Raw genomic sequence first — 26,647 nt, forward strand, 5'->3', positions numbered from 1 at the left:
GGCCCCCGCTCCGCTGCCCGCCGGCGCCGCGTACAGCTCCGCGATCTCTACGGGCTTGTCCTCGGGTTCCGCCGGGGCCTGGTTACCTGTAATATTGAAAGACAAAAAAAGTGATCTCGAACCAGTTTAGCTCACTGAAGAGCTAATCTTCCACTGGTCGTGACAGAGAAGACAGGTGCTATGTACAGTATTTACAGGTTCATTGTACCGGGGAAATTCCCCTAGCTCTTTTCAACAAGCACAATGAACAATGGACCACGGCTTAACGTCCCGTCCTAAGGACTGCGACCCTAAACAGTAACGTGCATATCGGGTGAGCGACAACAGCCGGGATTCGAACTCCCAACCTCTTGGTCCAGGACTACGCACGCTACACGCAATAAAGAACTTTATTGTACATTCATACCACGACGGGTTAGACACATCACAAACGTATATAGAAAGACAAGATACACTAGCATATACCAGGCACCGCGGATCGCTGGAAAAATAGTAGAAATTGGCCGAAATAAAATATCCGTGGGTTGCGAATTGGATCTTCTCTGGTCGGCTACCTCCCCTGGTATATTATTCCTTTTTTTCGATTTCTACTATTTTTTCCAGCGATCCGCGGTGCCTGGTAGCTAGAGGCTAAAGATACACTACTTGACTTAGACATGATAAGGAACATACAACAGTACTATACTAGGCTAATAATACAAAGTGTTCCTCTTACTGAGATAATACAGGGTGGTCGCTGCCGCTGTATACCGGTATGTCTGGTGGTGAGGTTAAAATTAGCTATGTACAGCTAGAATACCTCACCACCATGTCCTGTATTATTAATGTCGAATTCTAAATTTGAAAAAAATACAGAGCGGTCAACTTACCGTCATTTCCTGACATGATACACGCTTTTATTTACGGTCGTCGGTCGAGAAGAAAAAAAATTCAGACAAATATTATTTATACGTCCTCCGCACGAACTGTTTGTCGGGCTAATGATGATGTAGGTCGATCGGTGTAATGTAGCCAGCTGCCGCCGCGCCACGTGCCTGCGAAGCTGGTGTATTACGCCGAAGGGCGGTTATACCGGCTGTACAGATACAGATATTGGTCGATCGGTGTAATGTAGTCTGTGTAACGAAAACTCTGCCGTCCGCGGCCAGCTTTAGTGGCCCCTCTCCTTTTTCGGAGGCCGGCTGGATGTTGGGCGGCCGGCAACCGTATTCTAAAATTGATTTAATCAGGCTAATGGTGATGAAGTGATTTGCGAGGGTCTGAATGGGGGTTAGTGATTTCATTACATTTTTATTTATTTATCCAGGGGTAGCATATCGCATATTACGAATGACACGAAATTTTCGCCGCCGATTACGAATTACGTTAGCTGATTACGGCTTCACGATGTCCGGTTAATGTACGATTACGAGTTACGTTGATTTTTTGGGGGAGGCTGTCTTCGGATTACGAAGACTAAAAAAGGACGTGCAGGCCCCTAATTGTGGAAGAGCTCCTAGCCTCCATAGCATGTAAAAAAACTGGGGGTTTTGGGGGTCTTCATGGTCTTTGGGAGCTATTATGCGCTATTTTCTGATTGCATATAAACAACATAGCCGGCCTGGTTGAATTAGCCCCGTTTTTTGAACTGGGATAATCAGAAAACAGCCGAAGACCACCAAACCCCCAGTTCTATAAGCCTGATACGGAGGCTAATCAGAAAACAGCCGAAGACCACCAAACCCCCAGTTCTACTCGTATAAGCCTGCTACGGAGGCTAATCAGAAAACAGCCGAAGACCACCAAACCCCCAGTTCTATAAGCCTGCTACGGAGGCTAATCAGAAAACAGCCGAAGACCACCAAACCCCAGTTCTATAAGCCTGCTACGGAGGCTAATCAGAAAACAGCCGAAGACCGCCAAACCCCCAGTTCTATAAGCCTGCTACGGAGACTAATCAGAAAACAGCTGAAGACCACCAAACCCCCAGTTCTATAAGCCTGCTACGGAGGCTAAAGACCTCCGCACCTAGCGACGGTGGTTTGCAGAAGTTAAACAATAAATAAAACGCGTCTGGGGAATAACGCGTCGTACTTTGATGGATGTACAGAAATGTCAAAGCATGTTGGACTCATGTAATCAATTAATGGCATTACTGGTATATTGATAGGTCCCGTACCTTCCATCCCCTTATTCATTGCTTGATCGGTCCCGTTCCTCCCATCCCCCTGTTCATCGCCTGATCGGCCCCTTACCAGGAAATACAGTAAGTCAGTTTGATCATGGAGGTAGAATTTTTGTTCTACCTCCATGGTTTAATGTTGGGATTCTCGTCCTCCAGGAGTTGGGAAAGGTCCGCGTTTCTTTTCTGCACTTCCTGCAGTTCCTTCACTTTCCGCAAGAAGTAGAAGTCGAACAATAAAAAACGTGTCTGGGGGATAACGTGTCGTACTTTGATTGATGTGCAGAAATGTCAAAGCATGTTGGCTTCGTGTAATCAATTAAAGGGAATTAGTGGTATATAAAATGTCACGTTGATAAAGGTTAGATGAAGGAAACAACATTGCAGAGTTACAGCAAGCGGCTACTCATCTGACATCTACATGCCCGTAGCCACGAGTTTGAATGGGGGGGGGGGGGTTCTTCCCACAGTCTGAGGGACCAGCGAGCGCGAGGTTCATAGAGGGGCCCGGAGCATGCTTGCCTGGAAAATTGGGTGGGTGGGGGGCGGGTTATATTATGATAGCCCGACAGTTACTAGTATCATCTTTTCAAACACTACTACACGTACTCTTATTTCGTGTTGACGTACAGTTCAACATCGCGTTTTGAAGCAGGTGCGAGATTCTCACACTTTTGATAAAAAGCCGAGGCAAGTTAATCTCATATACACATTGAGATGTACATTAATTATAGAAACTTTAGTTGCAAAATTATGCCCGAAGGCTAATTGCTTGTACAATCAAGTATTATACACATTGCAATACAGTAACAGGAGACAGGTAACAACTGTCTGGAATTTTTTTTTTACTTCTACTACTACGCTAGCTATTATGGGGTTCAACTACGCATTAGCACCACTTTTTCTCTTAACTGGTCTTTTACCCTCTTTTTCAAATAATGACTAAATAAATGTGATAAATAATCGGGTTTTTCATCAGGACTATTATGGCTGCTAACTAACGTTAGCTTCAGTTCACAGTGAACCATTCATGGCAGCCCTGATAGACATGACAGGCGGTCATCGGACTTGACGTTCTCTCTTGTTAAACAAGTGTCTGTGAATAAAGAACTTTGCTATTCAATCGTTCAACAACTCGACAAAATTATTTACGGGTGAGATTGTAAAATTGTTAACAACAGCTATATATTCCAAACAAATGTTGGACCCGTTATACTATTTACTTAGTACTTTAGTATATATATATATATATACATATATTACAACAATACGAATGGCATGAACATTTTACTTAGCTAGAACAGCCAAAGGCAATGACGCAATCAATAATATGAATATGTACACAAGGCCCAGCGGATGAACAAATAGTATTTCGGATTGATATTTTATATGCAAATCAATCAATAGTTCGTGCTTATATAAAACTGCATTTCTCCTGCAAGCCTCTAGTGTCACTGACGAAAGGTAGTGGATGCTACTTGAAACGTCTGACCGTTGCCAAAACCATATCCAGTTGCTTAAGCGACTGTTTTTGGAGTATTTCGGGTTGTACGTGCAACCTTCAGTCTACAGTGACTAGTCTACGATCCACACTGACGATGCTGCCCGCCATTTTCTCAGTCTCCCTCCTGTTTGTGATAACCAGCGCTGCTGCCGGCCCTCCCACCACCTTCGTCTGGCCCACCAAAACCACCAGCCCGACTCTGCCCACCAAAACCACCAGCCCGACTCTGCCCACCAAAACCACCAGCCCGACTCTGCCCACCAAAACCACCAGCCCGACTCTGCCCACCAAAACCACCAGCCCGTCTCTGCCCTGTCGGGACTACCTCAGGTTTACCTGCCCGCAGCTGAACTGTCCGGACGCCGTGCCTCACAACTACGACAGATGTCTGTGCGGGCACTGTCCTAACGGTACGGGTAACATACTATGCTGTTGACTTATTTTAAAAAGCAATGTAACATCGAGAGTGCAGTAGTGACAGTTCGTTAACGTTTCTGTAATCCTCATTTACAATAAAGAAACACAACTCCGTGTTTATGCTTGGACGTAGATGATTTGTTGAAACCTGTGCAGAGACCAAACCATGTCCCGGCAACATGTTCTTATTGAAACTTTTTTGAAAAGTTTCTGTTGCCTATTCCATGTTGTGACTGTTTGCAGGTCCGTTGACCACCGCGCCGACAACCGTACAGACCCCAACTCAAGCCACGGCCGGTATGACAACATATACTTAAAGAAACGTTTAGCTGAAGTAATTGAAACAAACTTTCAAGGAAAAGAAGGATTTTATGGATTTTATTAAAGATGTAGCCCTTTCCTTAGACCTTAGATCCTCCCGCAACCTTGTTGTGTAGGTTGACTCAGTAGCGGACATTATTTTCTCCAAAGGTTGCGGTTTAAGTAGGCACTACAATTATTTTGGCCTACTCTTTGCATGATGGCAACTAGCACTGAAAAAATGTCTACAGATACGGACAGATCCTCTTCGGATTTTTCGGACATACCCGTATTTTCGGATTCTTGTGGTTTCACACAATTGAATCCCAAAGATTCCGAAATTGCGTTATTTTGGCCTACTCTTCGCATGGCGAGTGTGATGTCAGCTCTTCTGTACTTCCTCCAGCTCCTGCGCTGAAATCCGGCATGCCAACTCTACGGACGACCGAGACAACGACCACTGAGCCTTGGACTACCACCTACCCTGCCACAACCTGTATCTGCGGACATTGCTAGTATGCTAAGACTAATGCTTTATTCTTTAAGCTTTTTGTGTAAACACGAATACATCATACATGTATATTTACATGACCTTGCAAGCCTCCCATGTTGCCATATTCCTGAATGCATGTACTTGTACATTCTATTGTTGGTACTATTCATTCATCGTTTAATATGTTTAAGTTTGAATCAGATACAAGGACCCATGGTCCTACATTTGTAGGAGGTAGACATGAGTGAGAGTAGGATGTTACACAAACAGTAATCTACTGTCATGTAAATTTCTACAGCTTACAACTTGGCATTCAGGGCACACACTGCGGCAAATTGAATAGAATTGACTATCTCACCTCATGAGTTTTTGTGGTTTCCCACATTTCAATGTCAGCTCGGACTGTATTCAGCCCAGATGGTGGGACAATTTTCTCAAACACCAAATCCCCTGCATCAACGTTGTGCCCAGGGATGTTAAGATTAACATCTTTTCACACTTTGTGACCCAAAAGAATTGCAACCTCCTCTCCTGACTACAGTGACTACACTAACTTACTACCACTACAAAAGCCTGCTTCGCTTTCCTGTGACCTCTCGGTATTTTTCGCTACCTTCTTCTTCTTCTTCTTCTTCAAAGTACATGTCAAACTTCATTAGGTTGAAGGCTCATGACATGGGGGGGTGAGTGAGGGGTGGTCGCTTTCTTCTACCGGCTAACTACACTACAGCAGTCCAAATTCTTTTCTACATGTTATCAACAGTCCTGTCCCTTGGCTATGGAAAAAGCCGAGGTGCACTACCCGTACCACCGCCGGCCCCACCATGACCACCGAGGCCTGGACCACCACCACTCCCATCACCTACGCCACCAACACCCCCATGACCACCCCCCCTCTGCCTTGTTTGCTCCGCCGCTTGAAGAACCTGAGCTATGACTGCCTCGACCCTCCGTGCGTGGACAAGGCGGAGTACAACTCCTTCGCCTGCTCCTGTGGAACATGTCCTACCGGTAGTACATCATTCTGTTACAACAAACACATCTTTAGCTATGCTCTGTACATGTCTGTACAGCAAACCCCCGTGTGGCAAATCATTCACCATTACATAGTCGGCAAATTTATTACTACTAGTACTTTTTGTGATCCCAAAGAGTCTGGTGGAGACTACATGTAGCATAGAACACTAATAGCCTCTACCAGGCTTCGGGAGACGGCTGGAAAGAGTACCTAGGAATTGGCCAAATAGAGAGACTAATTAATAACATGCCGAGAGAGTTGGTCCGCTAGAGGAGTACAGTTTGCCTCACCTGTACTATACTCTCTCGCGGACCAACTCCTCTGTCATGTTATCTCTCTCTCTATTTGGCCAATTTCTACTCTTTCCAGCCGCCTCCCGAAGTCTGGTAGAAGCTAAATACTTACACAACTGAGTCAATATGCCATTATCTTACTTCTTCACAGGTCCGAACTGTTACGCCTGGGACGGTTCCATTATCCCCGCGGGGGAGCCAGTTGCAGTGGACGGTGCCATGTGTGAGTGCAGGTGGAAGACGTGGGGGGACAGGTTCTCCCCGTACGCAACCTGCAGATGGGGCGTCCTCTCGGGCTGACCGATAAACCATCGTGGCAACATACGAATTTTACGGAATAAACACAAATTTTACGGAATACTTTACGAACTTTATAGAATACAAACGAATTTTACGGAACGCATATAATTTTACAGAATATATACGAAATTTACGAAATACATACGAATCAACTTACGAAATACAAACATGTACAATCCATACTAATTTTGTGATCCAGGCGCAGATCACCATGTTAAAAAGGATCGTATGTTTCCGAGTCATGGATTCCATAAACTTCGAATTACTTCTTTAATTTTTTTGGCACCCCTGTAAGAGTGACATGGCAGTCTGCACACAGCAGAAAACGAGTGACAATTTGAAATTAAACAAGCAAACAAGAAATGGTAGAAATATACTTTCGTGAAATATTTTTGAGTTATGGTGAATTTCTTGTTTAATTCCTTTATTGAAGCTTCTCTGTGCATTTTCCCACTGACATGCGGTCAACAGACTCGAAACCATATTCCTTCTGGTTCAAAGCCAGCTTCTAGGACCTAACTTCCTGTGTCTGACCTTTTGTGAACGATACATGATGAACAATACAGCGCCATTGGACATGTGTTGAGGTGACATGAATATTTTTAAGCAAGGTTTTTATCAGAAAAAGAGTTACAATAACAACTGGTTCATTCTCACACTATACAACAATATGTTTTTGTTTATTCGTGAGCTGTAAGTAAAAAAAACGAATACAGGCATTGTCACGCATTTGTATTTGTACGCAATATCGCCTCCTCTCTACTTCTGCAGTTTTCGTCACGTTCTCTCTTTCCTCGCCCACTTGACGTCAAGATGACGTCAGCTGAACACCTCTGTCTCTATAAACAGCGTCATTTTACCTGGCGTGACTCAGCCCGGGGGAGGAAAATCAAAGAAGGCTTTTATTGTAATGTTTGTAGAGTTTTTGGCACGCGCCAGTGTTGGCAAGGATGTAATCTTGACCCTGTGATTCGGTACCCGCCGCACCCTGTATGCACCAGCGGTATTTGTGTATTTTAGCTCAGCGCCAGGGAAAACCGGACATTCGGAGTTGCTCCGTGTGCGCCGTACGTAACGCACGCTTAACCACATAAATAATACAGTCTCAATTTCTCAACCTACAGTGAAGATGTGGAAATTTGCCGTCTCGTTTGCGACCGTGTTCACCCTGCTGGCTTCATCTCGAGGTACATTCAAAACTTATTCTATTCCAAACTATTATAATGCTTCTTCTTCCTGTTGACGCCCACGTTCATAGGAGTTGAACATTCCGGCATGTAGAGGTCAGAGGTATCTGCAGAATTGTCCTATTCGTTATCCGTAATCATGTCTTTGTGTCCAGGCGTAGGTTCATTACAGGGAGGGCCATTTGTTATGCAAGAGAAACTCAGTTCACAGCCATAGACACAAAAGTGGCTACTGTGGTGGCCTGTCGTAAATGTAGCAGAATTTCTTCCTTATCCACGACTCGGATCTTTTACCTACTTTTGCATTACCTTACAAATATCAGTACAAATATCACGCTGGCATGTATTCTATAGGATAAGACACACAATAAACGTAGATGTGATAAATTGGAGGGTCCTTTTTTGTAGCATTGTGGTAAATTTGTATAAGACGTAGCACGCATTGCCATATGGAATTAGTGCTCACTGTGACAGTGCAAAGTGTTAGATATGCTGCTTTGCATTTAAAACAAATTATGGCTTATTTTATATGGTTTTACGTTATCTTATTTGTTCAGTGTATTCAATTATCCCACGGCCCTGTGATGCATATAGCTACTATCACATGATATCAAAGATACGCTGCGAAATAGAATCGCTTTGTTCTTGATACTAAAAACATTTGATGTTGTTCAGGCCAGGAGGAGTATCTGACCACGGTTGACCTCTGGGCCTTTTGGAAGCTACCTGTCCGCGGAGCCATGACCAACACGAACGTGAGAACGACTTGCGAAAGGGCTGGGATGACATACCCGTGCTATCTGTCCGGCACAGCCTCCTGCACCCACTTCTGGACCTCGGGATGCATCGTGTACGACGACGCCGGCGTCAGCTGTGACACTTTCGTGGTCTTGTCGGAGAAGCTGTGTGGATCCAGTGATGCCTGGGGCAGTAGATGTCACTACCTTTATGACACGTTCGTGTACATCCCCAACTGGCAGAGCGACGACAGCGCCTACGGTGTGGGCTTCAGCCACTCTGGCAACGCGTGGGGTCTGCATGGGGCAAACTACACCGACAAGTACGCCCTGTGTGCAGGTAAACATGCATCATCAACATGATATGATGGAGATCATCACAGATTAGAAAAGTAGCATTTGCAAAGCAAATGTATACTCTTTACCTTAACGTGGTGTAGCCTAACAAACTACTGCTCTGTTTATTCTTACTCCAACACATTTATATAGATTATAATATATATGGTACTCAAACACATTTATATATAATAAATGGTGAGCAGCCCCTCCAACTCTAACGACCTGCTACATAATGTAACTCAACACCACAGAGTGTCTGCTTCAGCACCAGTTACCATGGCGACAGGCGTCTGGTCCAGGTCATTGACCACACATAATATGTGTTTGGAGAAGAAATAGAGCAAAACAATATGTTTCCTTCTGCGAAGGTAAACATATAAAGTGATAGACGTCTGAGCAGCATAGCTACTTTATTTGAAGGATTTTGATTTGCACTACTGTTATGATTTTACCATCATATCATCGAAGAATGAATAATTGTACTTTGCAGAAGTTGACGGGTGTAGCAGCGATCCCTGTCAGAATGGAGCAGTATGCCAGCGGGAGGTGAACAGCTTCACCTGTCAGTGCACACCTGGTTATACTGGGACGTTCTGTGAGACAGGTAGGCCTGGTAGAGTCTAACGAATTAGTACCAATATTAAATCGGGCGAAGTCGGTACTAGCCTGGGTGCCATCCTCCGTAGTTTTCGCCCGCTCCCAAATGCCGCTGGCTACTACGGTTGTGGTAGGTCGGCACAACAATGCGAAATTTTGGTATGGAATCAGATCCTGTAGCTCATGACAGCGTTCACACCCCTGAGGTCTAGAGATTCTCATTGTATGTTTGTATCTTACCTTCCCTACAGATATCGATGACTGTGCGTCGAACCCATGTATCCATGGCAACTGCGTCGACCACGTGAACCATTACCTCTGTACATGCGAGTCGGGGTGGGCTGGGATCAACTGCAACCAAGGTATTCAGCCGGATCACCGTCTTAAAATTCGACTTGTTTACTTATCCCGACTTCTACGATTACAAGGATCACAAAACGCACGAGTCTGAAACCTACTGGATACATAACTTCAGGACGTCTCAAGTGACATCTGTCACTCTTCTTCAGCATCACTAAATCAACTGAGATGACGAGTCGCCACTAATCACATGTGAAGGAACTGGATAAAAACAGTTGAACATGACAATGAGCATGACTCGAAAGTGTCACTCAAAACGTCCAGAAGATAGTAACCTACGTCATGTGTTCCAGTAGTAGAGTTTGATCGTCTTTGAGTATTGTTTACCTGGATGTCCAACCTTCATCAACGTTACGCACTATTCCTTGACAAAGAGTCTAAACTACATGATATACATGTAGATAGGTACATTGATAGTGACGAAATACAGTGTTCTAAAGTCCGTATTTTAACCTCTCAGAAATCGACGAGTGTGCCGGTGTACTCTGCCAGAATGGAGGAGTCTGCCATGACCAGCTGAACAACTTCGCCTGTCAGTGTGCCCCTGGGTTCATCGGAGCACACTGTGAATACGGTAGGGCAGGAATGCACTTTTTGCGTTGTTTGCGATCTGTTTGTACAATATTTTTCCACTGAGGCTCCTTCCTCTTCCTCTACCAATCAGGAACCTATTTCTGTTATTCGCTGTACAAGTATTGTCCCAAGAATTCACAGCCCTATAAATCATAACTTACATGAAAGTTCATCTGTGTTGGTAATTACATGTTTAAAGTTAAAACTGGTCGACAGCTTTATGTGAGAGTACTTCTTTGTGTTGGATCAAAAGTTTTAATTTTAAAAAAAGTCATAAATTTGTTTTTTTTTTTTCTTGCATGACACGCTCAGAGATCAACGAGTGCCACAGCTCACCATGCGTCCATGCCCTGAACTGCATCGACGGAGTGAACAACTTCACCTGCCAGTGTGAGCCTGGGTGGACCGGACACAGATGCGACATAGGTATGTGTGTTGCCAGTATCTGCTTTTAAAACGGAGTCGGTACTATTATCAGTACAAGGCCATGAGTGCATACAAGTAAAAGTAAAAACATACATGAGCGGCCATTAGCCAGGTCTAAGCCAGCACATACATCTCGCCAGTTCTCCCCGTTTAACATTACTTTTTCTAGATATTCTAATTTCCAGTGTCTCTTCCAGAGATAGGCTTCTGCAATGTGAGGGCTTAGTTTTCACAGTGAATATAACAGAAGATAACTGCAAAAAGGCAAATAATCATGCAGCATCATTCATGGTGGCTACATGAACACGAAGATGATAGACGATGGCCCCCTGCATTTATCGTCACTTCCAGGTTGAAAAAAACACACCACACTTAGCAAGATGGTTCAAACCGAAAAGTTTCGCATGAATGAATGTCAGCAGGAATACTAGTCTTAACTGTTTCAAACCTTGTCAAATTTTGTCAATTTACGAAATGAACGCTTTGAAAAACTGGCCCTTAAAATTCAACAATATAGCTATAGCTTTCTTACAATCACAATGTTTATTGTTCTATCTCAGATATTGACGACTGCATCAGCAATCCGTGCTACTATGGAGGGACGTGCGTGGATAAGGTCAACGGCTACACCTGCCTCTGCCCGAAGGACGTACTTGGAGAAAAGTGTGAAACAGGTGGGATATCAATCTCCAAGCAGATCCTAGGGTGGCAGAATACAGTATCAAATTGACCAGGCAGTATCCATTGGCCAGAGAGGGTGGGTGGCGAATTGGACCCTCTCTGGCCAATGGATACTGCCTGGCCAATGCGAGATATTTTCGCATCGACACCCGCAGCTGCAAGCTGGGCTGTCAATACGCCTACCTGAAACGACTGACATTCAAGCCGCAGGTACCGATGCGAAAACGTGCTAAAAAGAGCCGAGGCATAACGGGGGCCATAAGTAAAATGTTTTACTTTGATGGGCCGCACGGCTAGCTTCAAACAGGTACATACAAACATAGAAAAGCTATACCTACGTGTTGCCAGGTCTAAATTGTTCCAGTAACTTATAAACAAAAGACCTCGCAAAACGGTTTATTGAAACAAACAGAGATTTTAGATTCATTTTGTTGAAAAGTTTATATGAACAAGTTGCTGATATGTTTGAAGGGATTTGGTTGGACATATAACTGTGAGACTGCGACTACAACATGCCCGTAGCCAGGGGGGGTTCGGAAGACCCCCCCCCCCCACATGGCTCACAGGTCCACTATTTGGTCCACCTTTTATCTAAAGGCCCAAGATTTTCTTTAAAAGATGGACTGATTCGTGTCACCAGAGAGGCTGGAATCGTGGGAAAACGACTAACTTTGTCATTGAAAAAAATTATCTCTGATTTTTTCTTTGAAATCCTCCAAAAAACGCAGGAAATGCCATTTCAGAAGGTTCATTTTTCAAAATTTCCCGGGGGAGCACGTCCACGGACCCCCTACGGCGCTCGCTGGTCCCTTCAAGCAGTGGGAAGAACCCCCCCCTTCAAAATCCTGGGTACAGGCATGCATTATATTGAACTTTACTTGTATTGTATTGTATTGTATTGTATTGTACAGTAGCAGCGGACTCCGGGAACAATAAGGTTAAATAGATAACACTAATGGAAATCCAAATCAAACAAACAATTCTGTCCGTCCGCAGTTTTCTTCTCTGAAGGATGTTACCAGTTCTCGCCCGACGCCCTCTCCCACCCTGATGCCCAGCAGGCCTGCAGTACCAAGAACGGCCACCTGGCGGACGTGAAGGACGGGCAGCAGCAGAGCGCCATCGCTGCCGGCATCGCGGCCACCACTGGAGTCTCCAACTGGCTCGGGCTGAAGTTCCTACCGGCAACTCTCGCGTACAGCGACGGGTCTATTGCCTCAGGTTAATGTATTACTGTGTATTATTACTCTCCAAACAGAGGTATGGGTTTTGGCTAATATGTTTGGTGTGTTTTTAGGCTTTTTTATGTGGCTTTTTTTTTTTCACCCGTATCCTTTTTACGACATAATAAGATACCGGTGCAGAAAAGAAAGCATGATAAGGAACAAAAATTAGTGGATATCGATGCAATTAAACGGCTGACAGTTTTCAAATGCTTGGGTGACTGTTTCATTGTGTATCCATATTACCTGGATGTCTTAAGCACTCATCGACGCATCCTATAGTGGGTCTTTATAATGATTTTTCACGATGTCACTGACTTGTATATTTGCCCCCCACCAGCCCCGTTACAGTGGTCCTCGGCTGAACCCGCCTCTCCATGTGACCTGTGTGTGTTCCTGGACAGCTCTGACGGCTACCTGGCAAAAACCACACCGTGCACAGAACGGCACAGCTACGTCTGCCAGGCTGGTGAGTCCACTTCACGCTCTTTTATTTAGCTATCGAGTCCCCCGGGACTCCCTCCCAATAAAAATGAGATCGGGTGATTCTATCATAATCAAAGGATTTCTCATATTTTCCAAGAACTATCGTACTGAGTGGAACTCGTTGCCACCAAGCACAGTTGGAACATCATCACTAGAATCTAAGCTTTAAACAACTTCTGCAACTAAATGTGCTAAGATTGAGTGTAACAAGTCGTTCGGTGTGATATAGCTAGCTGCCGCCGCGCCGCGTGCCTGCGAAGCTGATGTGTTACGCCGAAGGGCGGTTATACCGGCTATACAGATACAGAAGCTGGTGTGTTACGCCGAATGGCGGTTATACCGGCTATACAGAATCTGATACAGATACAGAAGTAGTACAAAATGTAAACGATGTTTCAAATAGCCCACATTACTGCGGACATTGTTTGCAAAGAGTAATATGATACCCTTATCGATGCCTTATGGTGATTCTAATTTCTAGACATCAAGCTGTGCGACTCAAACGTCTGTCAGAATGGCGGTAACTGCACTTCCTGCTTCGACGAGTCCAACACCTTCTGTGAGTGTCTCGCTGGGTTCGAGGGGAAGTACTGTGAGACTAGTAAGTATCAAATTCGTGAGAAGACAATATCCTCTATTTCACTGATGTTACCTGACTATTGGATTGCAGTCTGAGCGAATTCAATGTACTGGAAAGGACCACATACATCCATGCAAATTTGCAATAATTGGTAACCACTGTTATTGTTCCTACGGAAATATATTTAAGACTAGACAGGTAACATTTGCAAAGCAAATGCACAATTTTTACCTTCACCTGGTCTAGCCTAACAAACTACTGCACTGTTAATTCGTACTCCTGTAATATAATGTATGGTGAGTAGCCCCTCCAACTCTGCCCTGCTATGAAATGTAACCCAACACCACATACAGGGTATCTGCTACAGCACTAGTTACCATGGTGACAGCCGTCTGGTCCAGGTCATTGACTTTATCTGTTTGGAGAAGAAGAAATTGAGAGAGTTGAAACAATGTTTTCCTTCTGCGGCGGTAAACATAATTAGATAGATGCAATGCCTCACCGCACGTTTGTGCCGTTTAACAGACATCAACGAGTGCGCCTCCAACCCCTGCCAACACGGGGGAAGGTGCGTTGATCTGGTGGATTCCTACAGTTGCCGCTGCCCGACTGGTTTCAGCGGGGACAACTGCGAATCAGGTAAGCATGCACTTGATCCATGCTACTCTCGAAGCAGAGGTTTGGGTTTTGGGGGTATTTTAGCGTGTTTTTAGGCTTTTTTATCGGGATTTCTCTTTTGCAATGAATTTTTTTCCCACCAAACCCAAAAAATTCAGTGCAAAAGAGAAACCCCGATAAAAAAGCCTAAAAACACGCTAAAAATAACCCAAAACCCAAACCTCTGCTTGGAGAGTAGATCCATGCCTCTTCGGCGCCCATTTTAAAGATTAACTAGGTGTCCATTTTAAAGGTAACATTTGCAAAGAAAAGGTATAGTATTAACCGTTACATTTGGTCTAGCCAAACAAACTACTGCTCTGTTTATTGTTAGACTCATTCATATATATATGGTGAGCAGCCACTCTAGCTTTGTCCTGCCTCATAATGTAACCCAACACCACAGGCTGTCTGCTACAGCACCAGTTACCATGGTGACAGACCTCTGGTCCAGGTCATTGACCTTATATGCTTGGAGAAGAAGAAGAGAAAGAAATAGAGCAAAACAGTTCAAGTCTAAGGTCAACAAACATCTGTCCTCACTGGCTGTACAGTAACCAAAAACATTTTGAGTGGCTCCCATGAGCCTTTTTTGTTGTGAACCATGAAGGTGTTTAAAAACATTCATTATGATCCACAAAAGTAACCAGAGTCACACTAACACGGGCCTGTTTTCTGCATCAGACATCGACTGGTGCCTCCAGGTGACCTGTCCGTTCGACTGGACCTGCCAGAATGAGATCACCCACTTCCTCTGTCTGGGTAGGTGCTACTTCTGCAATTAGCACTAATGATCCTTATTTCAGAACAAAAAGGTAAAATTTAGATTCTATGTACGAGTATGTACTCACTCACTCACTCACTCACCACTCACTCACTCACTCACTCACTCTCTCACTCACTCACTCACTCACTCACTCACTCACTCTCTCACTCACCACTCACTCACTCACTCACTCTCTCACTCACTCACTCACTCTCTCACTCACTCACTCACTCACTCACTCACTCACTCACTCACTCACCACTCACTCACTCACTCACTCACTTACTCACACACACACACTCACCCACTCACTCATTCACTCTCTCCTATAGCTTGTAGGTGTTACAGTCAATTTATTTTTCGGCAGACATATACCTGATAGTATACATGGATGTTTGTAATAGATTATCACACGTACTTACAGCAATATTCTTTTCCCTGCGTTATGTATTACCTACTGATATTGGCAATCTTCACATAATGAGGTTTTCACTCAGTGCATCGATGTCTTGTTCCAGCACCAGTCGTTCGCCTGCTGGAGCCCTACCGGTGCAGCAGCGCCTCCTGTCCAGATGGCATGTACTGCAGGGAGGACGGCGGTGGATCGTTTTCGTGCTGGGTGAACTAACCACCTGCCGGCAAAACTTAATCTCCAAGCAAGCAGATCCTAAGGTGGCAAAGGAAAGTATGAAATTGGCCAGTATCCATTTGCCAGAGAGGGTCCATACTTGTGGTGTATGGACTCTCTCTGGAAAATGGATACTAACTGGCCAATTTTGCCACCTTAGGATCTGCTTGGAGATTAGTCAAAACTGGAGCGACGACCTCGGAGCTTTTACATTGATTGATCATTCTACTCTCTCGCTGATCGTGGAAGTAGAGAAAGGCCACAAAATGTCCCAACCAGCAGTGCTAATGTAGTGTTGTAATACTATAGTTATTAGGACATTGTTATGTCATAACGCGTATGGTGCACGCGAAGCTTTTTCATGTCCCTTGAATGTTAGATGTCAGTTGGTATTGTAAACCTTTTGCTGTAGAGAAAATTGAATCTTTGCTTTGTCTATTAAAAATGTCCATGTCACTTCAAAACACGTACACTGTCTCTGTGTTGCTCATCATGTATCATTTATCAGACCACAAAAGGTCAGACACAGGACGTTAGGTCCTAGAAGCTGGCTTTGAACCAGACGGAAGATGGTTTTGAGTCTGTTGACCGGATGTGATGTCAGTGGGAAAATGCAGAGAGAAGCTTCAATGAAAGAATCAAACAAAAATTCACAATAACTCACAAATATTTCACGGAGGTATATTTCTACCATTTCTTGTTTGCTTGTTTAATTTTAAATTGAAACTCGTTTTCTGCTGTGTGCAGACTGCCATGTCACTCTTACAGGGGTGCCGAAGAATTAATACGGTCCACTACTGATCTGCGCCTGGATCACCAAGTTAGTATGGATTGTATGTATTCCGTAATTTGATTCGTATGTATTTCGTAAACTTCGTATGAATTCCGTTAAATTCGTACGAATTCTTTGGTACCCTTGCTTTTAGGACTGGCCGGGGTGCCACGGTGGTTAAACTGTCAGCCCGAGAGGACGCCCCATCTGCAGGTTGCGTACGGGGAGAACCTGTCCCCCCAATTCTTCCAACTGCACTCACACATGGCACCGTCCACTGCAACTGGCTCCCCCGCGGGGATAATGGAACCGTCCCAGGCGTAACAGTTCGGGCCTGTGAAGAAGTAAGATAACGGCATATTGACTCAGTTGTGTAAGTGTATAACCTCTACCAGGCTTCGGGAGGCGGCTGGAAAGAGTAGAAATTGGCCAAATAGAGAGATAACATGATAGAGGAATTGGTCCGCTGGAAAGTACAATAAGGGTGCGGCAAATTGTACTTTCTAGCGGACCAACTCTCGGCATGCTATCTCTCTATTTGGCCAATTCCTACTCTTTCCAGCCGTCTCCCGAAACCTGGTAGAGGCTATAAGTGTTCTAAGCTACATGTAGTCTCCACCAGATTCTTTGGGATACAAAAATTACTACTAGCAATAAATTTGCCAAAAAAATAATGGTGAATAATTTGCTACAGGGGTTTGCTGCGAAAAATCTGACAAACATGTACAGAGCATACTACATTATAAGTAGCTAAAGACGCGATTGTTGTAATAGAATAATATATTACCGGTTGGGCAAGTTCCACAAGAACAGGCGAAGGAGTTGTGCGCTGTCTTGTCCACGCACGGAGGGTCCCTGCAGGTATACGTCAAACCGCGGAGCAAGCATGGCAGAGGGAGGGTGGTAAAGGGGGTGGGGGTGGTCATGGGGATGGTGGTGGTGGTGAGGAGGGTGGGCAGTGGGGTGGTGCTGGTGGTAAAGGTGCACCTCGGGACTCCTCGGTAACAGCACCAACTGGGCATGGGGTAACAGAAATTTGGGGTGGTATAAAAAGGCGTGGTGGTAGTCTCCGGTGCAGCGGTCGTCGTCCTCTCGGTCGTCCGTAGAGTTGGCATGTTTTTCAGCGCAGGAGCTGGAGGAAGTACAGAAGAGCTGACGTCACAGTCGCCATGCGAAGAGTAGGCCAAAATATAACGCAATTTCGGAATCTTTGGGATTCAATTGTGTGAAACCACAAGAATCCGAAAATACGGGTATGTCCGAAAAATCCGAAGAGGATCTGTCTGTATCTGTAGACTTTTTTTTCAGTGTTAGTTGCCATCATGCAAAAAGTAGGCCAAAATAATTGTAGTGCCTACTTAAACCGCAACCTTTGGAGAAAATAATGTCCGCTACCGAGTCAACCTATGCAACAGGGTTGCGGGAGGATCTAAGGAAAGGGCTACATGTACTTAATATTCTTGAAAATCCTTCTTTTCCGTGAAAATTTTGTCTCAACAACTTCAGCTAAACGTTTCTTTAAGTATATGTTGTCATACCGGCCGTGGCTTGAGTTGGGGTCTGTGCGGTTGTCGGCGCGGTGGTCAACGGACCTGCAAACAGTCACAACATGGAATAGGCAACAGAGACTTTTCAAAAAAGTTTCAATAAGAACATGTTGCAGGACATGGTTTGGTCTCTGCACATGTTTGAACAAATAATCGCCGTCCAAGCTTCAACTCGGAGATGTGTTTCTTTATCGTAAATGAGGATTACAGAAACGTTAACGAACTGTCCCTACTGCACTCTCAATGTTACATTGCTTTTAAATTAGTCAACAGCATAATATGTTACCCGCACCGTTAGGACAGTACCCGCACAGACATCTGGCGTAGTTGTGAGGCACGGCGTCCGGACAGTTCAGGTGCGGGCAGGTAAACCTGAGATAGTCCCGACAGGGCAGAGACGGGCTGGTGGTTTTGGTGGGCAGAGTCGGGCTGGTGGTTTTGGTGGGCAGAGTCGGGCTGGTGGTTTTGGTGGGCAGAGTCGGGCTGGTGGTTTTGGTGGGCAGAGTCGGGCTGGTGGTTTTGGTGGGCCAGACGAAGGTGGTGGGAGGGCCGGCAGCAGCGCTGGTTATCAGAAACAGGAGGGAGACTGAGAAAATGGCGGGCAGCATCGTCAGTGTGGATCGTAGACTAGTCACTGTAGACTGAAGGTTGCAGGTACAATTATAATCTATACACTATTTGTTCCTCCGCTGTGCCTTGTGTACATATTATTGATTGCTTTATTGTCTTTGGCTGTTCTAGCTAAGTAAACTGTTCATGTCAATCATTCGTATCCTATGTAAGACTTTCTTGCGTGAAAGAACTAAGTAAATAGTATTGCGGATAGTTATGCGTAGTTTTATGTCATTTTTTCGTTCAACATTTGCTTGAAATATAGCTGTTGTTCTTTTCGTCTGACAACTCCTACATGTTATTCGAGTTGGTGAATGATTAAATAGCAAAGTTCTTTATTCACAGCCAGTTGTAACAAGAGCCAACGTTTCTATGGCCGCCTGTCATCTTCACCAGCGCTGCAATGACTGGTTCTTGGTGCATTAAGCTTCCGTGTACAGTAAACCAGTCTTTATAGCCCTGATGAAGATGACAGACGGTCATAGAAACGTCGGCTCTTGTTACAAGTGGTTGTGAATAAAGAACTTTCATATTCATGTATATCTCTCTGTGTACATAAGATTAACTTCATCTTCATCTTCATCTTTGCCGGGGCTCTAGGATGTTGTACAAGCCCCGGCTACACCCCCATATAGCCCCTGTTGGGGCACTTTAGGGGGGACTTGGCTTTAAATTTGCATCAAAAGCGTGAGAATCTCGCACCTGTTCCATGCTCAGGATAGCGCAATGTTGAACTGTAGGTCAACAGGCACGAAATATCTAGAGTTTGCTACTGTTTTTTTTTATTCAGAAAAACAGTAATGAATACAAATGGAAGGACACAGACAAAATGACTACGAACTCAAGTTAGGTACAACTTATATTCTCGCAACAACTTTTACAATGAAAAATTAAGGTATTTCACAAGACAGTTGAAAAAAGTGCGCGTGGATTCATGAGACCTAGTTGAAGCGTGGGTCTAAACTCCTATTGTTTGAAAGCATACTATCAACTGATAGTCCACGATTTCTCAACTTTTAATCATTACATAAGTTTATCACAACATTACCTGTTTTTAAGAGTTCCATGATATCATACCTTTGTCAAATGATTTTTTTTTTTCTTCTTCTTTCCCGTACGTGCACAACCTCAATAAGTTGAGGGCTCTGGCACGGTGAGGGGTAGGGGTTTTTGGTTTGGATTTGGGGTGTCGCTCTTATTTTGTATTGTGTATATGTGTATATATATGTTGTTGTAGTCTGTTGGCTACAGACTACAAGCTCCTCAGTGGGCAGGGGCGCCACTCCCTGTCCGCCAGCTGGGTGGCGGTGAGTACCCGTGACTCTTGTTTGGGGTTACAAGCTTAAGGTGTGAATGGCATTTTTAAATTGTTTTTAAGAGTTCCATGATATCATACCTTTGTCAAATGATGTTAACCTCGACTTATGAGTTAATGTTTCTCATCATCATCAGGGTCTTTTACTGTGTAGCATACGGGTTCGAAAATACTGTCCTAACAGTTTGATACTGCCTTGCCAATTTTAAGGCATCCAATGCAATTTTAGGACGGCAATGCAAAACTATATTGACATTTACTGGCATTTTTGGCATACTTTCGCCCTCATTTCAGTTATATATAGCCACAAAACAAGCTACATGAGGTGCACATTTTATCATGCATTCTGTAAAATTGTATGAATTCTTTGGCACCCTGCTTTAGGACTCAGGAAAGACTGGCCGGGGTGCCACAGTGGTTAAACTGTCAGCCCGAGAGGACGCCCCATCTGCAGGTTGCGTACGGGGAGAACCTGTCCCCCCACGTCTTCCACCTGCACTCACACATGGCACCGTCCACTGCAACTGGCTCCCCCGCGGGGATAATGGAACCGTCCCAGGCGTAACAGTTCGGGCCTGTGAAGAAGTAAGATAAATATAGAATACAACACGGGGTATTCCGTATCGCCCGAGGTACCAGCCCGACCGCGCGGCGGATCGTCCGACGGCCGAAGGCCGGAGGGAGATCCGATCCGCGGGAGGGCTGGGACCGAGGGTGATGCGGAATACCCCGTGTTGTATTTTATTTATGTCATACCCACCTACGAAAACACGCCTTTCATTGCGAAATGAGCGAAATTTGGTGTCCCTAAACCCAAAAAACGCAACAACATGAATTCCAACGTCCGAAGTTTGCATTCGAATTTTCGAAAGCGTTGCACGCGGTTAGGGCGAAACGCGTTCGAATCGTTCTATGGAACATTTGGAACCCCCGGGCTGTACCGCTAGTTATCACACGGGCCGGAACACCCGTATCGAACGTAATCGCGGCCCAGGTAGGACATAAAATGGCATATTGACTCAGTTGTGTAAGTATAGCCTCTACCAGGCTTCTGGAGGTGGCTGGAAAGAGTAGAAATTGGTCAAATAGAGAGAGATAATATGACAGAGGTGTTGGTCCGCTAGAAAGTACAGTACAGGTGCGTACAAACTGTACCCTCTAGCGGACCAGCTCTCTTGGTATGTTATCTCTCTCTATTTGGCCAATTCCTACTCTTTCCAGCCGCCTCCCGAAGTCTGGTGGAGGCTATTAGTGTTCTATGCTACATGTAGTCTCCACCAGACTCTTTGGGATACAAAAATTACGAGTAGTTAGAAATTGGCCAACGATGTAATGGTGAATGATTTGCCACAGGGCTTTGCTGTACAGACATATACAGAGCACAGCTAAAGACGTGTTTGTTGTAATAGAAATTATGATATATTACCTGTAGGACATGTACCGCATGAACAGGCGAAGGAGTTGTACTCCGCCTTGTCCACGCACGGAGGGTCGAGGCAGTCATAGCTTAGGTTCTTCAAGCGGCGGAGCAAACATGGCAGAGGGGGGGTGGTGGTGGTATAGGTGCACCTCGGATCTTTCCAGTAACAGCACCAATCGTTACAGTATGTGGTGGTAGAAAACGGTGTGGTGGTACTACTGGTAGTCTCCGGAGTCCAGGTGGTAGTCTCCGGAGGAGTCCAGGGCTCAGTGGTCGTCCTCTCGGTCGTCCGTAGAGTTGGCATGGTTTTCAGCGCAGGAGCTGGAGGAAGTACAGAGAAGCTGACGTCACAGTCGCCATGCGAAGAGTAGGCCAAAATATAACGCAATTTCGGAATCTTAGGGATTCCCCAAGAATCTTTGGGAAACCCCAAGAATCCAAAAATCCGGGTATGCCCAAAAAATCCGAAGAGGATCTGTCTGTATCTGTAGGCATTTTTCCTAGTGCTAGTTGCCATCATGCAAAGAGTAGGCCAAAATAATTGTAGTGCAAGCTTTGGAGAAAATAATGTCCGCTACCTGGTCAACCTATACAACAAGGTTGCGGGAGGATCTAAGGTCTAAGGAAAGGGCTACATATACTTAATATTCTTGAAAATCCTTCTTTTCCTTCAAAAGTTTGTCTCAATAACTTCAGGTAAACGTTACATTAAGTATATGTTGTCGTACCGGCCGTGGCTTGAGTTGGGGTCTGTACGGTTGTCGGCACGGTGGTCATCGGACCTGCAAACAATCACAACACGGAATAGGCAACAGAAACTTAAAAAAAAATTCAATAAGAACATGTTGCCGGGACATGGTTTGGTCTCTGCACATGTTTGAACAAATAATCGCCGTCCAAGCTTCAACTCGGAGATGTGTTTCTTTATCGTAAATGAGGATTACAGAAACGTTGGCAAACTGTCACTATAGTGCACTCTCGATGTTACATTGCTTTTAAAAGAGTCAACAGCATAATATGTTACCCGCACCGTTCGGACAGTACCCGCACAGACATCTGGCGTAGTTGTGAGGCACGGCGTCCGGACAGTTCAGCTGCGGACACACGAACCTGAGGTAGTCCCGACAGGGCAGAGTCGGGCTGGTGGTTTTGGTGGGCAGAGTCGGGCTGGTGGTTTTGGTGGGCCAGACGAAGGGGACGGAGGTGGTGGGAGGGCCGGCAGCAGCGCTGGTTATCACGAACAGGAGGGAGACTGAGAAAATGGCGGGCAGCATCGTCAGTGTGGATCGTAGACTAGTCACTGTAGACTGAAGGTTGCAGGTACAATTACAATCTGAAATACTATTTGTTCCTCCGCTGTGCCTTGTGTACATATTATTGATTGCTTCATAGCTCTTTGGCTGTTCTAGCTAAGTAAGATATTCATGTCACTTTTATATCAATGCGGAACGTTCGAACGTGAAAAATGCCCTCGTGAATGGACAACATACATGTATCAAGCCATTTTTGTACATCTTATATTACTTTTTTTATATTACTTACTAAGCAAAAGGTATTGCGGGTAGTGATAGAGTGGTTTTAAGTCATTTCGATGTCATTTGTTCTTTTATCCTGACAATGTTCCAACATGTAACTCTCACTGTGTACATAAGATTAACTTGACTCGGCTTTATGTCAAAAGTGTGAGAATCTTGCACCTGTTCCATGTTCAGGATAGCGCAATGTTGGACTTTAGATTAACAAAATATCAAGAGTCTGCAGTTCTACTGCATGTTTTCTTTATTCAGAAAAACAGTAATGAATACAAATAAAAGAACACAGACAAAGTGATTGCGAGCTCAAGTTAGGCACCACTTATGTTCTTGCAACAACTTTTACAAGGAAAAATAAAGGTATTTCACAAGACAGTTGAAAAAAGTGCGCGTGGATTCATAAGAGACCTAGTTGAAGCGTGGGTCTAAACTCCTATTGTTTGAAAATATACTATCAACTGATAGTCTACGATTTCTCCAGTTTTAATCATTACATAAGTTTATCACAACATTACTTGTTTTTAAGAGTCCCATGATATCATACCTTTGTCAAATGATGTTAACCTCGACTTATGAGTTAATGTTTCTCATCATCATCAGGGTCTTTTACAGTGTAGGATACGGGTTCAAAAATACTGTCCTAATAGTTTGATACTGCCTTGCCAATTTTAAGGCATCCGGCCGGGGTGCCACAGTAGTTAAACTGTTAGCCCGAGAGGACGCCCCATCTGCAGGTTGCGTACGGGGAGAACCTGTCCCCCCACGTCTTCCACCTGCACTCACACATGGCACCGTCCACTGCAACTGGCTCCCCCGCGGGGATAATGGAACCGTCCCAGGCGTAACAGTTCGGGCCTGTGAAGAAGTAAGATACATGTAATGGTATATTGACTCAGTTGTGTAAGAGTTCTAAGCCAGTCTTCACCAGACTGAAGAAGAGGGATAATGGCATATTGACTTAGTTGCGTAACAAATTGGCCAACTATGTAATAGTGAATAATTTGCACATATTTACCACACACACTGATGAACACAACGTACAAATAATCAAATAACAGAAACCTTAAAACCAATACAACTCATGAACTGACGTAAATTAATGGAATTCTACCGGTACCCATGTCATCTTTTTTACTTTCAAAAATTCAATGCCCACGATCGATAATGATCATTCTGGCATACTCATTTTCACCTGAGCAAGTGAGGAATTAATCGAAAGTCGTGTAAATTGCCTTTTCCCAGGGGCACATACACGGTCTCTGACTTGGCAGGATTCGAACTCGGGACCTCTTGGCTCCGAGCCGAATGACCTGCCATCGGACAGACAGACAGCATAGCTAAAGACGTGTTTGCTGTAATACTTGTAGGACATTGTCCGCAGGGGAAGGAGTTGTACTCCGCCTTGTCCACGCACGGCGGGTCGAAGCAGTATGTGATGGAACAGCCGCATATATTACAGCACATGGGTGGTAGGGTGGTGGGGGTGGTCATGAAGATGGTACTGGGTCGTCGTCGAGGGCTCAGTGGTATACGTCACCGTCTGCAGAGTTGGAATGGTTTTCGGCTCAGGAACTGGGGGAGGGCTGGCAGCAGCGCTGGTTATCAGAAACAGGAGGGAGACTGAGAAAATGGCGGGCAGCATCGTCAGTGTGGAGCGTAGACTAGTCACTGTAGACTGAAGGTTGCACGTACAATCCGAAATACTCCAAAAACAGTCGCTCAAGCAACTGGATATGATTTTGCAAACGGCCAGACGTTTCAAGTAGCACCCACTACCTTTCGTCGGTGAAACTAGAGGCTTGCAGGAGAAATGTAATTCGTTCTTGCATGACATCAAGTGTTTAAACGTGTCCTGCTTTGAAATGTTCTTACATATCTTGTCTATCGTTAATTGATATAAATACACAAAGTTGACCTATCAGTGCGCCGAAGTCCCACCAACAAAGATCTCCTGAAGATGAAAGGCGCCGACAGGTGTTTTGGGAAACAGGTGAGCCGTCCCCTGAGACTCCCTTCCCGTCATGCACCGGGCGGGACACTTTTTACAAATGGCGGCGGCCCAAACTTGGAACACAGCAACAGGAGGCGTTCGGTAAGGGTCAGGAGTTGTCTTTGCGCACAAGGTCGGCTTCTTCACCCTCTACAACCGACCGGGAGAACTATGACACCCTGAGAACAAGGTGGGTCAAGTTTGAAACATCCAGGTGGGGAATTAATGGTGTAAAGTGGTCGTTTTTTTTTCTGTGTGTGAGTACGCTTTCAATCGTTGGTGGTGGTGTTAGCGTGGGGACAGACGACAACAACAACATGGGTGCACTTTTTCTTTTAGTTTGAATATTTAGGGTTTACACAATTTTTCTTTGGTCTTATATTACAGGGCCTGTTTATTTTTGATGGTGTACACTTGTTCCTGGAACTTGTTTTGTCTTGAGTAAAGTTTGTGAACTGTATAAGCATTTCGATCGTTGGTGGTTTTGCGGAAGTACTAGACACTGTGAAATAAAAACAAAGCTAGAACTGAACTTTAAGTTTTAATATTCCGGCGTGTCTTGTACTACAAGGTTTCAAAAGATCTATGCCTAGTTCAGGATAACCCTACATGGTCTTCTTGAGTAAAGTTTAAAGAATTTTGAGTCAATTAATGGCGTTTTTTCTTTGATATATGGGTCAATACAATGTCTTGTTGACACTTTGTTATTTTGAGATTTATAAATTCCAGGCTAGCTTGCACTACAAGATTTCCAAAGGTCGATGCCTAGTTCAGGATAAACCTACATGTGATAAAAGTATGGTCTAGTTGTCGTGAAGTTTAATAATTTTGAGTCAATTAGTAACGTTTTTTTATTGATATATTTTATGGGTCAATACAATGTCGAATACTTGTTGACACTTGCTGTCTGTTGTCTCCAGATAAAATGATCTGGGTGAAAAACAGGTTTGATCGATCAAAAATTCAAGAAGCCTTAAATTATAAGAAAAACTTGAGAAGAAAAAAGTGAGAGCAATGTTCAGTGAAAGAGTAAATTTATTTGCTGCTGAATTTTCAACAAGCTTCTGAAACAAACTCATAACTCATCTAAACTCCCTGTGAACATTGTCTGTAGTTACATGCCTGTGTATCTATGTAGTATTATGTTATTGTTAGATGACATTTCTAACTTCAGTGAAACTTTGAAAGATTTTGTTTGTCATGTTGCATGTAATTATTATTCAGAGAAAGTAGTAAGCTTATATGTACAGTACAACTGTATTAGCAAGTAAACAGACTCACGTGTCATCAAACTCACCGTGAACATTGTCTGTACATGCCTGCCAGTGAGTATCAGATTCTATACCTAAGATATCTTCATACCGTCTTCGGGATGATGAGGTAATCCTGTGGTAATCCCGGTCTCAAACTTTACTCAAGTGTTATACTTAATATGCTCTCCCAGTGTTCGTCTAAGTTTGTCTTAAAGTTAAACTTATTCACTGTTTTTGAGTTGACTACATGCTACCTCAAGCATGGAAACAAGCCCACGTAACACCCATAAACAAGAAAAGGAGGAGAGACATTACTGGAAACTACAGACCTGTTAGCCTCACTTCGGTAGTGGGGATGTAACTAACATTTGACATTTCCAATGTCAGTGAAAGATCTTGTCTGTCTTGCAGGTAAACAGACCGGTTGCCTAGGCAGCCAGCGGGAAGCCCCTGTATGTACAGTTGTACCCTCAGGCAGAC

At 44.4% G+C, this 26,647-nt stretch overlaps 3 protein-coding genes across 7 annotated transcripts; 2 read left to right on the forward strand and 1 right to left on the reverse strand.

The window, feature by feature from the left end:
- The first annotated feature begins 3,625 nt into the window (after positions 1-3,625).
- LOC109463515 (mucin-2-like) lies at positions 3,626-6,857 on the forward strand. The gene is made up of 5 exons (XM_019760348.1): positions 3,626-4,075; positions 4,326-4,379; positions 4,789-4,897; positions 5,639-5,886; positions 6,338-6,857. The coding sequence occupies exons 1-5, from the start codon at positions 3,760-3,762 to the stop codon at positions 6,484-6,486; spliced, it is 876 nt and encodes a 291-aa protein (XP_019615907.1). The 5' UTR covers positions 3,626-3,759; the 3' UTR covers positions 6,487-6,857.
- A 618-nt stretch (positions 6,858-7,475) lies between these two features.
- On the forward strand, positions 7,476-16,173 carry LOC109463508 (neurogenic locus notch homolog protein 1-like). Its single transcript, XM_019760341.1, has 14 exons — positions 7,476-7,673; positions 8,349-8,750; positions 9,240-9,353; positions 9,598-9,708; positions 10,167-10,280; positions 10,592-10,705; positions 11,266-11,379; positions 12,383-12,607; positions 12,950-13,078; positions 13,577-13,696; positions 14,201-14,314; positions 15,017-15,094; positions 15,617-15,748; positions 15,890-16,173. The coding sequence occupies exons 1-13, from the start codon at positions 7,616-7,618 to the stop codon at positions 15,724-15,726; spliced, it is 1,803 nt and encodes a 600-aa protein (XP_019615900.1). The 5' UTR covers positions 7,476-7,615; the 3' UTR covers positions 15,727-15,748; positions 15,890-16,173.
- A 266-nt stretch (positions 16,174-16,439) lies between these two features.
- Positions 16,440-22,690, reverse strand: LOC109463516 (integumentary mucin C.1-like). 5 transcript variants are annotated; one of them, XR_002139828.1, is made up of 5 exons: positions 22,423-22,690; positions 22,121-22,174; positions 21,399-21,713; positions 20,054-20,547; positions 19,587-19,734 (listed from the first exon to the last, which is right to left on the reverse strand). XR_002139828.1 is itself a non-coding variant. In XM_019760349.1 (4 exons), the coding sequence occupies exons 1-4, from the start codon at positions 22,664-22,666 to the stop codon at positions 16,684-16,686; spliced, it is 792 nt and encodes a 263-aa protein (XP_019615908.1). In that variant the 5' UTR covers positions 22,667-22,690; the 3' UTR covers positions 16,440-16,683. The 5 variants fall into 5 exon arrangements, 4 of the variants coding, with proteins under 4 accessions (XP_019615908.1, XP_019615911.1, XP_019615910.1 ...); XM_019760349.1 differs by lacking the exons at positions 19,587-19,734; positions 20,054-20,547; positions 21,399-21,713 and adding exons at positions 16,440-16,832; positions 17,286-17,630; XM_019760352.1 differs by lacking the exons at positions 19,587-19,734; positions 20,054-20,547; positions 21,399-21,713; positions 22,121-22,174; positions 22,423-22,690 and adding exons at positions 16,440-16,832; positions 17,286-17,630; positions 18,037-18,073; positions 18,474-18,722.
- Positions 22,691-26,647: the final 3,957 nt, after the last annotated feature.

This window comes from Branchiostoma belcheri, unplaced genomic scaffold (assembly GCF_001625305.1).
Source record: "Branchiostoma belcheri isolate BF01 breed outbred unplaced genomic scaffold, Haploidv18h27 scaffold127, whole genome shotgun sequence".
Classification (NCBI taxonomy): Eukaryota; Metazoa; Chordata; class Leptocardii; order Amphioxiformes; family Branchiostomatidae; genus Branchiostoma; species Branchiostoma belcheri.